General features: G+C 38.0%; 1 protein-coding gene across 2 annotated transcripts in view; it reads left to right on the top strand.

The window, feature by feature from the left end:
* The window catches only part of LOC124555424 (serine/threonine-protein kinase Pak), a 129,871-nt gene that overhangs the window by 31,353 nt on the left and 85,500 nt on the right, over positions 1 to 13,018 (top strand). For both annotated transcript variants that reach the window (XM_047129328.1, XM_047129327.1), the window contains exon 2: positions 676 to 888. In XM_047129328.1, coding sequence (XP_046985284.1) covers positions 707 to 888 — 182 coding nt within the window. In that variant the 5' untranslated portion in view covers positions 676 to 706. The remainder of the gene's footprint in view (positions 1 to 675; positions 889 to 13,018) is intronic.

The following is a 13,018-nucleotide window of genomic DNA, read 5'->3' as shown; positions in this document are numbered from 1 at the left end:
ATTTATCAACCGTTTTAGCAAATGACGCACAGGCTGTCAACCACGTTTTCCTTTTTATCCGCCAAAGCAGTATGGTGAAGGCCATTTAATTTTTGGTTTTGGACCTCCATTTTTGTATGGTGTGGTTTTCTTTTTCCCCACGTGCCTGTTTTAGCTGTCTCCTCTTTTGTCCATTGGGACTGACATAGTCGTTTCCCTTGTCTCTGTGTTTGTGTTCTATAGTTTTAACTTGGGTGCGTATGACCCCAGTTGTTTTTTGCACCCTAAAACAAAACAAAACAAAACAAACTATTAAGTATTAGGAAGCTAGGGAGATGTATTAAATTTGTTGGACATTGTGCTACTAATACTGGGAGTGCAAGACTTAATAAAAGTTTGTACTGTCATAATTGAAATTGTGAACAGAGAACTCAATAGTTGTTTGTATACCTCTAGTTATTAAAGAATTTTGTGCTTGTTATTAGTTAATATTGTTGTTGTTATTCTTTGTTTTGAACTGTGCACAATACAAACTGTCTGAAAGAAGCAGTTTCTTCTTCTTTCACCACAATAATAACGATACAGAGACAGCAGCAGCAAAAGTATTATGATCAGGAGATGTGTCTGATGAAATATTTGCCAGAAGTATCACGTTTTATAATGGTTATTACAGTTTTTTTTGTATTTTTGTTGCAGATGAACTACCAGTGATATCTCTTTTTGAAAAATGAGCCTCAATTTCTCAAAACTTTTTTCTTCAAAGAAACGTCAGGACATTCAACAAGTGCCATCACAGATAGGATTACCAACAAATGTGAAGCATGATTATCATGTGACACGTAATGCGCATACTGGAGAATTAGAGGGTTTACCAGAGTCTTGGATTAGGCTTCTGAATGCACAGATAACGTAAGTGTTGAGATGCTACTAAATTAAGCTTATACACACATAGAAAATCTAATTTTTTGTTTGTTTGTTTGTGTTAAAAATATATGTTTGAGGCTAGAAACTTACTTCACTGTTTCTTTATAAGGGCAAAATACGTTTTTGTGGAAAATTTTGAGGTACTCTGTTGGGCAAAATTTGAGGTATTTGAGTTGTTGCTGTTATTACCATTGCCATAATCATAATTATCATGAAGAAAGAAAAAAAAATGCTTTCCTTAAGCATATAACCAAAGAAGTTGAGTAACTAACTTCTGGTATAATGAATACTTCATATTAAATGGTTTTACTATTAAAAGACATCTTCTGTACACCACGAGCTTCATGAGAAATGTTTTATTTGCGAAAGCCAGCTTTCGGGTTTATAACCTAACCTCAGTGGGATGTGATACAGAGGAGTAAGCCAACTGTATGTGCACAGATTTGTACAAAATAACTACATACAGAGTTGAGAAAAATTGTGTCCTGAAATTTTAACCCTGGATAGCTGATGCCAGTAGGAACCAAATTTACTAGTGTTGTGTAGGTCTACAACGCACCGTTTTTAAATTACAGAAACTTGGTGCCATATTCTCCGATTGGCCGTGGGATTGCCCTGTTGCCTTTCGTCGGTTAAAATTTCTTGACACAATTTTTCTCCACCCTGTATATATGGCCGTCATATAAGTCTATTTAAATTATGCACTGTTGTAGCAATGAGATACTTGTCAGATATACGACAGGATCTGAAATATGTCGTATAACATAGTACACATTTTGTCATGTATGTTGTTGTTGTTGTAGTCTTCAGTCCTGAGACTGGTTTGATGCAGCTCTCCGTGCTACCCTATCCTGTGCAAGCTTCTTCATCTCCCAGTACTTACTGCAACCCACATCCTTCTGAATCTGCTTAGTGTATTCATCTCTTGGTCTCCCTCTACTATTTTTACCCTCCATGCTGCCCTCCAATGCTAAATTTGTGATCCCTTGATGCCTGAGAGCATGTCCTACTAACCGGTCCCTCTTTTTTGTCAAGTTGTGCCACATACTCCTCCCCAATTCTATTCAATACTTCATCATTAGTTATGTGATCTACCCATCTAATCTTCAGCATTCTTCTGTAGCACCACATTTCGAAAGCTTCTATTCTCTTCTTGTCCAAACTATTTATCGTCCATGTTTCACTTCCATACATGGCTACACTCCATACAAATACTTTCAGAAATGACTTCTTGACACTTCAGTCTATACTCGATGTTAACAAATTTCTCTTCTTCAGAAACGCTTTCCTTGCCATTGCCAGTCTACATTTTATATCTTCTCTACTTTGACCATCATCAGTTATTTTGCTCCCCAAATAGCAAAACTCCTTTACTACTTTAAGTGTCTCATTTCCTAATCTAATTCCCTCAGCATCACCCGACTTAATTCGACTACATTCCATTATCCTCGTTTTGCTTTTGTTGTTGTTCATCATATATCCTCCTTTCAAGACACTGTCCATTCCGTTCAACTGCTCTTCCAAGTCCTTTGCTGTCTCTGACAGAATTACAATGTCATCGGCGAACCTCAAAGTTTGTATTTCTTCTCCATGGATTTTAATACCTACTCCGAATTTTTCTTTTGTTTCCTTTACTGCTTGCTCAATATACAGATTGAATAACATCGGGGAGAGGCTACAACCCTGTCTCACTCCCTTCCCAACCACTGCTTCCCTTTCGTGCCCCTCGACTCTTATAACTGCCATCTGGTTTCTGTACAAATTGTAAATAGCCTTTCGCTCCCTGTATTTTACCCCTGCCACCTTTAGAATTTGAAAGAGAATACTCCAGTCAACATTGTCAAAAGCTTTCTCTAAGTCTACAAATGCTAGAAACATAGGTTTGCCTTTCCTTAATCTTTCTTCTAAGATAAGTCTTAAGGTCAGTATTGCCTCACGTGTTCCAACATTTCTACGGAATCCAAACTGATCTTCCCCGAGGTTGGCTTCTACCAGTTTTTCCATTCGTCTGTAAAGAATTCGCGTTAGTATTTTGCAGCTGTGACTTATTAAACTGATAGTTCGGTAATTTTCACATCTGTCAACACCTCCTTTCTTTGGGATTGGAATTATTATATTCTTCTTAAAGTTTGAGGGTAATTCGCCTGTCTCATACATCTTGCTCACCAGATGGTAGAGTTTTGTCAGGACTGGCTCTCCCAAGGCCATCAGTAGTTCTAATGGAATGTTGTCTACTCCCGGTGCCTTGTTTCGACTCAGGTCTTTCAGTGCTCTGTCAAACTCTTCACGCAGTATCGTATCTCCCATTTCATCTTCATCTACATCCTCTTCCATTTCCATAATATTGTCCTCAAGTACATCGCACTTGTATAGACCCTCTATATACTCCTTCCACCTTTCTGCCTTCCCTTCTTTGCTTAGAACTGGGTTGCCATCTGAGCTCTTGATATTCATACAAGTGGTTCTCTTCTCTCCAAAGGTCTCTTTAATTTTCCTGTAGGCAGTATCTATCTTACCCCTAGTGAGATAAGCCTCTACATCCTTACATTTGTTCTCTAGCCATCCCTGCTTAGCCCTTTTGCACTTTCCTGTCGATCTCATTTTTGAGACGTTTGTATTCCTTTTTGCTTGCTTCATTTACTGCATTTTTATATTTTCTCCTTTCATCAATTAACTTCAATATTTCTTCTGTTACCCAAGGAGTTCTACTAGCCCTCGTCTTTTTACCTACTTGATCCTCTGCTGCCTTCACTACTTCATCCCTCAGAGCTACCCATTCTTCTTCTACTGTACTTCTTTCCCCCATTCCTGTCAATTGTTCCCTTATGCTCTCCCTGAAACTCTGTACAACCTCTGGTTTTTTCAGTTTATCCAGGTCCCATCTCCTTAAACTCCCACCTTTTTGCAGTTTCTTCAGTTTTAATCTACAGTTCATAACCTATAGATTGTGGTCAGAGTCCACATCTGCCCCTGGGAATGTCTTACAATTTCAAACCTGGTTCCTAAATCTCTGTCTTACCATTATATAATCTATCTGGTACCTTCTAATATCTCCAGGATTCTTCCACGTATACATCCTTCTTTCATGATTCTTGAACCAAGTGTTAGCTATGATTAAGTTATGCTCTGTGCAAAACTCTACCAGGCAGCTTCCTCTTTCATTCCATATTCACTTCTATGTTTCCTTCTCTCCCTTTTCCTACTCTCGAATTCCAGTCACCCATGACTATCAAATTTTCGTCTCCCTTCACTACCTGAATAATTTCTTCAATTTCTTCATCATCTGCAGAGCTAGTTGGCATATAAACTTGTACTACTGTAGTAGGCGTGGGCTTCGTGTCTATCTTGGCCACAATAATGCGTTCACTATGCTGTTTGTAGTAGTTTACCGGCACTTCTATTTTTTTATTCATTATTAAACCTACTCCTGCATTACCCCTATTTGATTTTGTGTTTATGACCCTGTACTCACCTGACCAAAAGTCTTGTTCCTCCCACCACCGAACTTCACTAACTCCCACTATATCTAACTTTAACCTATCCATTTCCCTTTTTAAATTTTCTAATCTACCTGCCGGGTTAAGGGATCTGACATTCCACGCTCCGATCCGTAGAACACCAGTTTTCTTTTTCCTGATAACGACGTCCTCTTGAGTAGTCCCTGCCTGCAGATCCGAATGGGGGACTATTTTACCTCCGGAATATTTTACTCAAGAGGACGCCATCATCATTTATCCATGCCCTCGGGAAAAATTACGGCCGTAGTTTCCCCTAGCTTTCAGCCGTTCGCAGTACCAGCACAGCAAGGCCGTTTTGTTTAATGTTGCAAGGCCAGGTCAGTCAATCATCCAGACTGTTGCCCCTGCAACTACTGAAAAGGCTGCTGCCCCTCTTCAGGAACCACACGTTTGTCTGGCCTCTCAACATATGCCCCTCCTTTGTGGTTGCACCTACGGTACGGCCACCTGTATTGCTGAGGCACGCAAGCCTCCCCACCAATGGCAAGTTCCATGGTTCATGGGGAAGGTCATGTATGTTACTGCTGTCAAATTTTAGGCAGTGACTATTCTTGATACAGTTTGACGTAACTGTCATATAGGATTACATTACCTGTCTTATCTTATTTCTAAGCTCTTTTTTATATATGTATCTGTGGCATGCATTTATGTAATTATGTAAATCACAATTTTTGACAAATGGCGTGTTAAAGTAGGATATACAAAAGGTATATGATTGCAAAATATTCCTATATATCGTGTCAAATTAGACAATTTTTACATGAAGGGCGTAAACTCCAATCCAAAATTATGTGGTTGAACCACTATTGAAATTTTGTATATACATATTATTCCCTAACTCTATTTATTCATTAAGTATGTTGTCTGGTTCCGTTGCCCTGTGTGTGTATATTTCTTCTAGAATATTGTAGTAGAATATTCTAGAAAAAATATACACACACACATGGCAAAATGAGTGGACAATATACTTAATGAACAAATGGAATTACAGAATAAGATGTATATACAAAATTTCAACAGTGTTTTAACCAAATAAGTTTGGTTTGAAGTCTATGACCTGCATGTAAAGACTGTCTGACATGATCTATAGCATTATTTGGCAATCATATACCTTTTGTGTATTCTAGCTTCACATACCAATTGTCAAAAATTGTAATTTACATAATTATATGAATGCATGTCACAGACACACATAAATATGGTCTTAGAAATAACAAAAGAGTAAAATTTGACAGCGGTTAATGTACACGACAAACTGTATACTCTGTTATAGGATATATTCCAGATGCTGTCATTTTAACTGACAAGCATGCCATTGCTATAGAAGTGCATAATGTAAGTAGACTTATATTACTGCCATATGTATACAGTTATCATTTTGTAGAAATTGGTTCACATACAGTTAGCTTGTTCCTCTGTATCTGAAGCCACTGAGGATGGGTTATAAACCCGAAAACCAGTTTTGGCAAATAAGACATTTCTAGTGCAGCTCAAGGTGTATAAGTGATGTCATTAATATCTGAAAGCTGCAAAGCATCAAGCACTCAAGATTTTTAAATGGTTTGATGTTATAATGGTACACTTTTGGCCTTACATTCTACGAGAGAGTTAAATGAAAACTATAAATATTTTTTTGTGAGATATTACTTGTGTACACATGGCACAAATATGTATAACTTTTTGATATAGTTTTCCTCAGTCTCATTGCAAGTTGACCATTGTTTCCAAACAGTCTGAATTATTGTAGAAAATAATTTATTTTGGAGTATATGTAATAAGAGTGAAATTTCTAGTCGTTCAATGAACAATGCTTCATGGAGGGATCCAAACACGCCGAAAATGCTCAGGGAAAGGTTGAATGAGCAGTGAGTGCAGAAGCAGCCGGATACCACCAGGCAGCAATTCACAGGCAAAGATGATTTTTTAAGAGCTCTGGATATGTGATAATGACCCCCATGTGATACGTACTTCTCCGAGGTTACACATTTTTCACAGCAATGTAAGGCCACCATAACATTCTTGCTTGTGGCTGTTTTTCGAACATCTATGGTTGGGGTGCCGGGAAGTCATGCCATTCCTTACTTGCTCTCTTTGTGTCTGCTTGCTGTAGCAAATGCACATCGTGATTCTATTACTTCTGAGGAAGGCATCACATTGTTGTTCACTCCACCGAAGCTGTTCACATGCAGTTACATGCCTCCTTTTCAGTTTATGGATTAATAGCTGATGATCCCATTATGTAAACAGTACTTCTAGTAGTTGAGGCATGTTGGGCCCAATGGAATGTTTCTGAATCATGCTTAATGTTGACAGTGTTAAAATGCCGTAAAGTGTCACACAATTGCTTCAAAGATAGCACTGTTCTGTGGAATCACAATGTGATGTGACTGTTCTGAGTAGCTTTCACACCTTTCCTACATAGGAATGATATAGCAAGAGGCTGTTAGTTCTTGATGCCGCTTGATAATGGAGTATAAAGTGCTGTATTGTTACAATTGCAAGTAGTGGATACAGTCACCTGCTGGTCATAATACAACAGTGGCATAGTATTTACCTCTTTCATTTAAGAATTATAGATTGTTCTTTTCTGTACGTGATAATGCCCACGTGGCCCAAAGGAACATGGCGGCTAATGTTAAAGTTCGACAAGTTTCACTGTGGAAAAGAGTTAATTTTGCCATTAAAAAGAAGGTGTGTGCAAATTGTAAAGATGAAATCTTGAAGCTAACCGAACATGTGTACAGCTTACAATTTGTAATCAATGCTCTGAAAGTGGATATCTCGAATTGTCAGCTTGGAAAAAGTGAGCCGAATACTCGACAAGTTCTGCAAAGCATCGCGCCTTTTAGCGAAAAGTGGATTAAAGTGACTTGCAAAAACAGCACTCAAGAACTGCAAAATCATGTAAACGGTAAAAGTACCAGTAACACAGTCTCTCTGCATGAAAACCCTTTTGAAGTGCTTACAACTGTAGACTCTGATATCTCAATGAGCTATGTCTAATCACAAGAAAAAGGACATCATAGACAAAGAACTACAGAGTCGCTTTCAACCACAGGAAAAAAACTATTCAACTGTGAGTGTAGTCACTGACAGTGAATTAAAATAAAGTGTTCCTGAGGATGGCTTATCAACTATTACGGACAAAAAAGACAAAACACACAGTGCCACCACACAACATCCAAGTACCGGCAGGCCTAAAAACAGTTATCATCAACCAGCAAAAATGTGTAAAATAAATATATTTGCAGATAGTCAAGGACAGGACATAGCAGCCAAATTTCAATCTAGGAGGAGTCACGAAATAACTAGCATAGAGAAACCAGGCACAAAATTTCAGGCATGACTTCCATGAACCATGACATGAAAACACCAAAAACAAATAATGACTTTTTTGTGTTCTTAGCAGGAACAAATGATGTAGCAAAAAACGAAACAAAAGACCTAGTGATCTCACTTAAAAGAAGGCTACATGAGCTGAGAAGCTCAAACGTGATTGTCTTTTCTGTTCTACATCGAATTGACTTGTCAATCTGGTCGTGTGTAAATAAACAAGTGCGAAGCGCAAATAAACAGATCCTAAATATATGCAAGAGATTAAAAAATGTTACATTTATGGGGGCATAAGCTGCGTAGGAAGAAGATTCTATACATTCCATGGCTTACATCTCAACAGACTAGGGAAGGACTTAGTTATAAAACGTATTTAAGAAATAGTGAACAGCAAATTGAATGTGCAGTGTTGTGCTGCAGAAGCCATCCCTCTCAAGGACAAAAATAATGAATACTTGGGGGAATCAACCATGAAATTTCAGGTCAGTAAAACAATACATTGGCATGTCAAAAGTGATGTTTTTTTTTTTTTTTTTTTTTTTTTTTTTTTTTTTTTTTTTTTTTTTTTTTTTTTTTTTTTTTAAGACAATAAAACCTTCTACCAGTGCAACACCAGATGCAAGTGTGTGCGTGTTTCATATGTGCCTCAGACGTCAGTCTACACGAGAATAATTTATCACTTTTGTGTTATAATGTACAGGGTTTAGGAAACAAATAGATGTTTTGAATCATTTATCACAGGACTATCTCCACGTGTAGTAATAGTTACAGAACACCATAAAACAGTGAACAACATTCAATATTGCAAATTATAAGGCTACAACCTAGTGATGTTCTACTGCAGAACACACAGTAAAGGTGGTGGTGTTGCCATCTACTCCAGAAAATGTACATTCATAACCATCATGGAAAAAGTGTTATGGGGGAACAATTTCTGTGTTGACAAAGATTTCGAAATTACAGTTCTTAAAATCACATTTCGCACTGTTCCTTTCAATGTCATAGGTGTATATAGACCCCCTGTGGAAACTTTGACGCTTTTCTGAAATCACTTGATGGAGTTTTAAGTAAATTAATATCAGGCTGTAGAAGTGTAAATCTTGTCATGCTGGGAGATATGAACATCAACACATTGCATGATGACCAGGAAAGCAAACGTTGGACAGATTGTATCCTGTCTTACGGGGCTAAAGATCTTCTTGGACTAGCACCCACCAGAACAGCTAAAACACTTAGTAGTTCAATTGATCGTGTTACCATAAATTATGACCACATCATCTCAACAGATGTAGTAAATGGTCACCTCTCAGATCATTTACGCCAAACACTGGTGCTAAAATGCAATACCAAATCCAGACCAAGAAAAATGTACGAACACAGGTGAATATTATCTGCAAACAACATTGCTACACTAAGACATAATTTAAGCCAGGAATCATGGGAATCAGTAATGATTACCATTGGGGTCAACAATAAATGGAACATGTCCACAGAAATTATGACTGAGCACTTAAATAGAGCAATGCCATTATTAAAAAAAAAAGTGAGTATCCAGAAAAATCAACCTTCAAAATCAAAACCTGTGCCATTAGATTTTAAAACAAAATATCTGAAAGAAAAAATGGAAAATATGCATTGCTTACACAGACTGACTAACTCAGAGTTACATAAAGAACTCTACAAGCAGTACAAATATAAGTACCACAAAGAAGTTGGGAGATTAAAATCAGAAAGAATCAGCCAACAGATACAAGGTTCAGATAACGCTTCAAAGACTTGCTGGTTAATTATAAATAAAATCAGAAACAATGAAGCAGAAACTAAAATTCATAGTGTACAGTTAAGTGTGAATAATAAAGATATCTCTTATCCTCTTTCAGTCAGCAATATTGTAATAATTACTTCATATATACTGTTGAAAATGATGTCTCTATGAAACAGGAGTTACAGCACTCATTTGAGTCCTGTAAGAAACAGAACTGCAGTACACTACCTTCAGTAAGCACATATGATATTCTGCAGCTTGTTGATAACTTCAGAAACAAAAAATCAGCAGGATTAGATGAAATTTGTCCATATCTGTTAAAGAAATGCAAACATGAACTAATGAAACCACCACCACCACCACCACCACTACTACTACTACTACTACTACTACTAGGCTCTACAGCCCTTGGAGGGCCTTGGCCTGCATAATGAAACCACTAGTTCATCTAATAAAATGTGTTCTCTGACAAGTTGAAACTGCCTGGAGTCAAAACAATACACAAAAAGGGGGAAATAAAGCACGTACAGGACTACAGACCCATTGCCATAATCTCAACTTTCAGCAAACTTATAGAGAAAATAATATTTAAAAAAATCTTGGAACATTACAACAATGTTGACATATTAAGTGATTTCCAGCATGGTTTCAGAACAGGTGAAAGTACCTCATCAGCAACAGTACAATTTGTCCATAATGTGCTTGAAAAAAAATAAATGGAAAAATCCCATGCAGCAGGAGTATTCCTGGACCTCTCAAGGGCTTTTGATAGAGTACATCATGATGTGCTCTTATAAAAAATTGCGAAGAGTGGTGTCACTGGAAAACTCATGCAATTGCTAGAAACATATTTAAAGGGTAGACAACAGTGCATGGGGATTATTTACTCTAATAAAGAAATACTGGAGAAGAGAAGGTCACGTATAAGATACATTTGGTGTTCCTCAGGGCTCTATTTTAGGTTCAGTCCTATTCATATGCTATGTAAATGATTTCCCAAGATCTCTTGACAAGAAGCAATTGATCACTATGTATGCAGATGATATGTCTGGTGTCTGCTACACAGACAATGAGTCCAGCCTAGTTGAAGAAATACAGGGCTATTACAAATGATTGAAGCGATTTAATAAATTCACTGTAGCTCCATTCATTGACATATGGTCACGACACACTACAGATACGTAGAAAAACTCATAAAGTTTTGTTCAGCTCAAGCCGCACTTCAGGTTTCTGCCGCCAGAGCGCTCGAGAGCGCAGTGAGACAAAATGGCGACGGGAGCCGAGAAAGCGTATGTCGTGCTTGAAATGCACTCACATCAGTCAGTCATAACAGTGCAACGACACTTCAGGACGAAGTTCAACAAAGATCCACCAACTGCTAACTCCATTTGGCGATGGTATGCACAGTTTAAAGCTTCTGGATGCCTTTGTAAGGGGAAATCAACGAGTTGACCTGCAGTGAGCGAAGAAACGGTTGAACGTGTGCGGGCAAGTTTCACGCGTAGCCCGCGGAAGCCAACGAATAAAGCAAGCAGGGAGCTAAACGTACCACAGGATGGTGCTCCACCGCACTTCCATCATGATGTTCGGCATTTCTTAAACAGGAGATTGGAAAACCGATGGATTGGTCGTGGTGGAGATCATGATCTGCAATTCGTGTCATGGCCTCCACGCTCTCCCGACTTAACCCCATGCAATTTCTTTCTGTGGCGTTATGTGAAAGATTCAGTGTTTAAACCTCCACTACCAAGAAACGTGCCAGAACTGCGAGCTCGCATCAACGATGCTTTCGAACTCACTGATGGGGACATGCTGCGCCGAGTGTGGGAGGAACTTGATTATCGGCTTGATGTCTGCCGAATCACTAAAGGGGCACTTATCGAACATTTGTGAATGCCTAAAAAAACTTTTTGAGTTTTTGTATGTGTGTGCAAAGCATTGTGAAAATATCTCAAATAATAAAGTTATTGTAGAGCTGTGAAATCGCTTCAATCATTTGTAATAATCCTGTACATATTTTCGTTGAAAAGGCAAGAGCTCACTTGAAAGAGAGAACCTAAAAGTAAACATAGAAAAAATTAATATTAATCATTTTAAATCAAGTGGTTCAAACAGACAAAATACTGTGATTGATGAAATTCTATCAAAAATCTGTACAGATTGTAAATTATTGGGTTTGTGCATAGACGATCGACTTTCATGGTAGCAGCAAGCTGATTAGGTCTGTTAAAAAACCCTAAGGACTGTATATTATGGATTTAGTGCATCCTTTCTTGTCTTGTGGGATAGTACTGTGGGATGGGACATGCCAAACTAATATGAAAAGAGTTTTCATACTGCAGCAGTGAGCCTTGAGGATCATAACAAAAGTAAAACCAGGAACTTCTTGCAAACCCATATTCTCACAGTTTATGCCATGTATGTACTAGAAACTATAATGCTAGTGAGAGAAGACAGTAAGATCACAACAAGAAACATGGATATTCACAACTATGAAATAATGCATAGAAAATATTTTCATATGGTTAACAGAAGATTAACTTTAACAGTGAAAAGCCCCTATGTCAAAGGAGCTGTTTTTAATAAATTGTTACCAAATGAAGTTAAGACATTGACAGGGGATACTTTAAAAAAGTGAGTCAAGCAATGGTTTATACAAAAATGCCTTTGTAACTTTAATTCATCATGAATTACAATGTAGTAAGAAATAATGTAAACTAAAAAAATTGTAATTGTAAAAACTTTATACTTAGTTGAAAACACACATGCATGTAAAAGTATGTGTTACGAGCAATAAATTAAATTGAAAATATCAAAGGATGCATAGCACACAGGACTTCCTCACATAGAAATTGGAGTGGGTTGCTGGGTGGCTTGATGGGGCATTTATCCTAATTTAGATAACCCAGACTCAACTTTATGAGCCAAATTATAGTGCTACATGGAGCCCAAACATAAACTCCGTGTATGGTACGACAACTGCTATTTTGCCATAACCACCCCCACCCCCTTCTCTTCTCCTCACAGTGCAATACCCTACATGAAGAACGCAATCTTTAGATTACACTTTTGGCCATTGAAATTGCAACACTTGATGGCAGCATGCAACAAACATCAGATTGGCATGAAGTATATTACAGTCTCAGACACGCAAACAGTTCGTGTTTCAGCGCAACTGCACAACGTCGTCGTCATCATCTACCAGCATGTATTGGAATTAGATAACGGCAGGACCATGGTTTATTAAAACTGTAGTTTATTGTTTTGCAAAATTGCTGTTCGCATTAGTCGTGACCCAGTGACTGTTGTGTGAATGTGGAATTGATGGATTAAACAGCACGCAGTGTCTGGGAGACCCCTTGTGACCAGTGTCCAAGGGGATGTACCTATTGTTCACTCAGGTGTGGAACATCGTACAGCTATGTCCTATACCTAATCAGGGAATGGGCTACTTATCAATGAGGCAAGTATCCACATGGACAAGGTGACTACATCCAGA

The sequence above is a fragment of the Schistocerca americana genome, chromosome X (assembly GCF_021461395.2).
Source record: "Schistocerca americana isolate TAMUIC-IGC-003095 chromosome X, iqSchAmer2.1, whole genome shotgun sequence".
Classification (NCBI taxonomy): domain Eukaryota; kingdom Metazoa; phylum Arthropoda; class Insecta; order Orthoptera; family Acrididae; genus Schistocerca; species Schistocerca americana.
The sequence above is the reverse complement of the archived record's forward strand: the minus strand, read 5'-3'. Positions and strand labels throughout refer to the sequence as shown.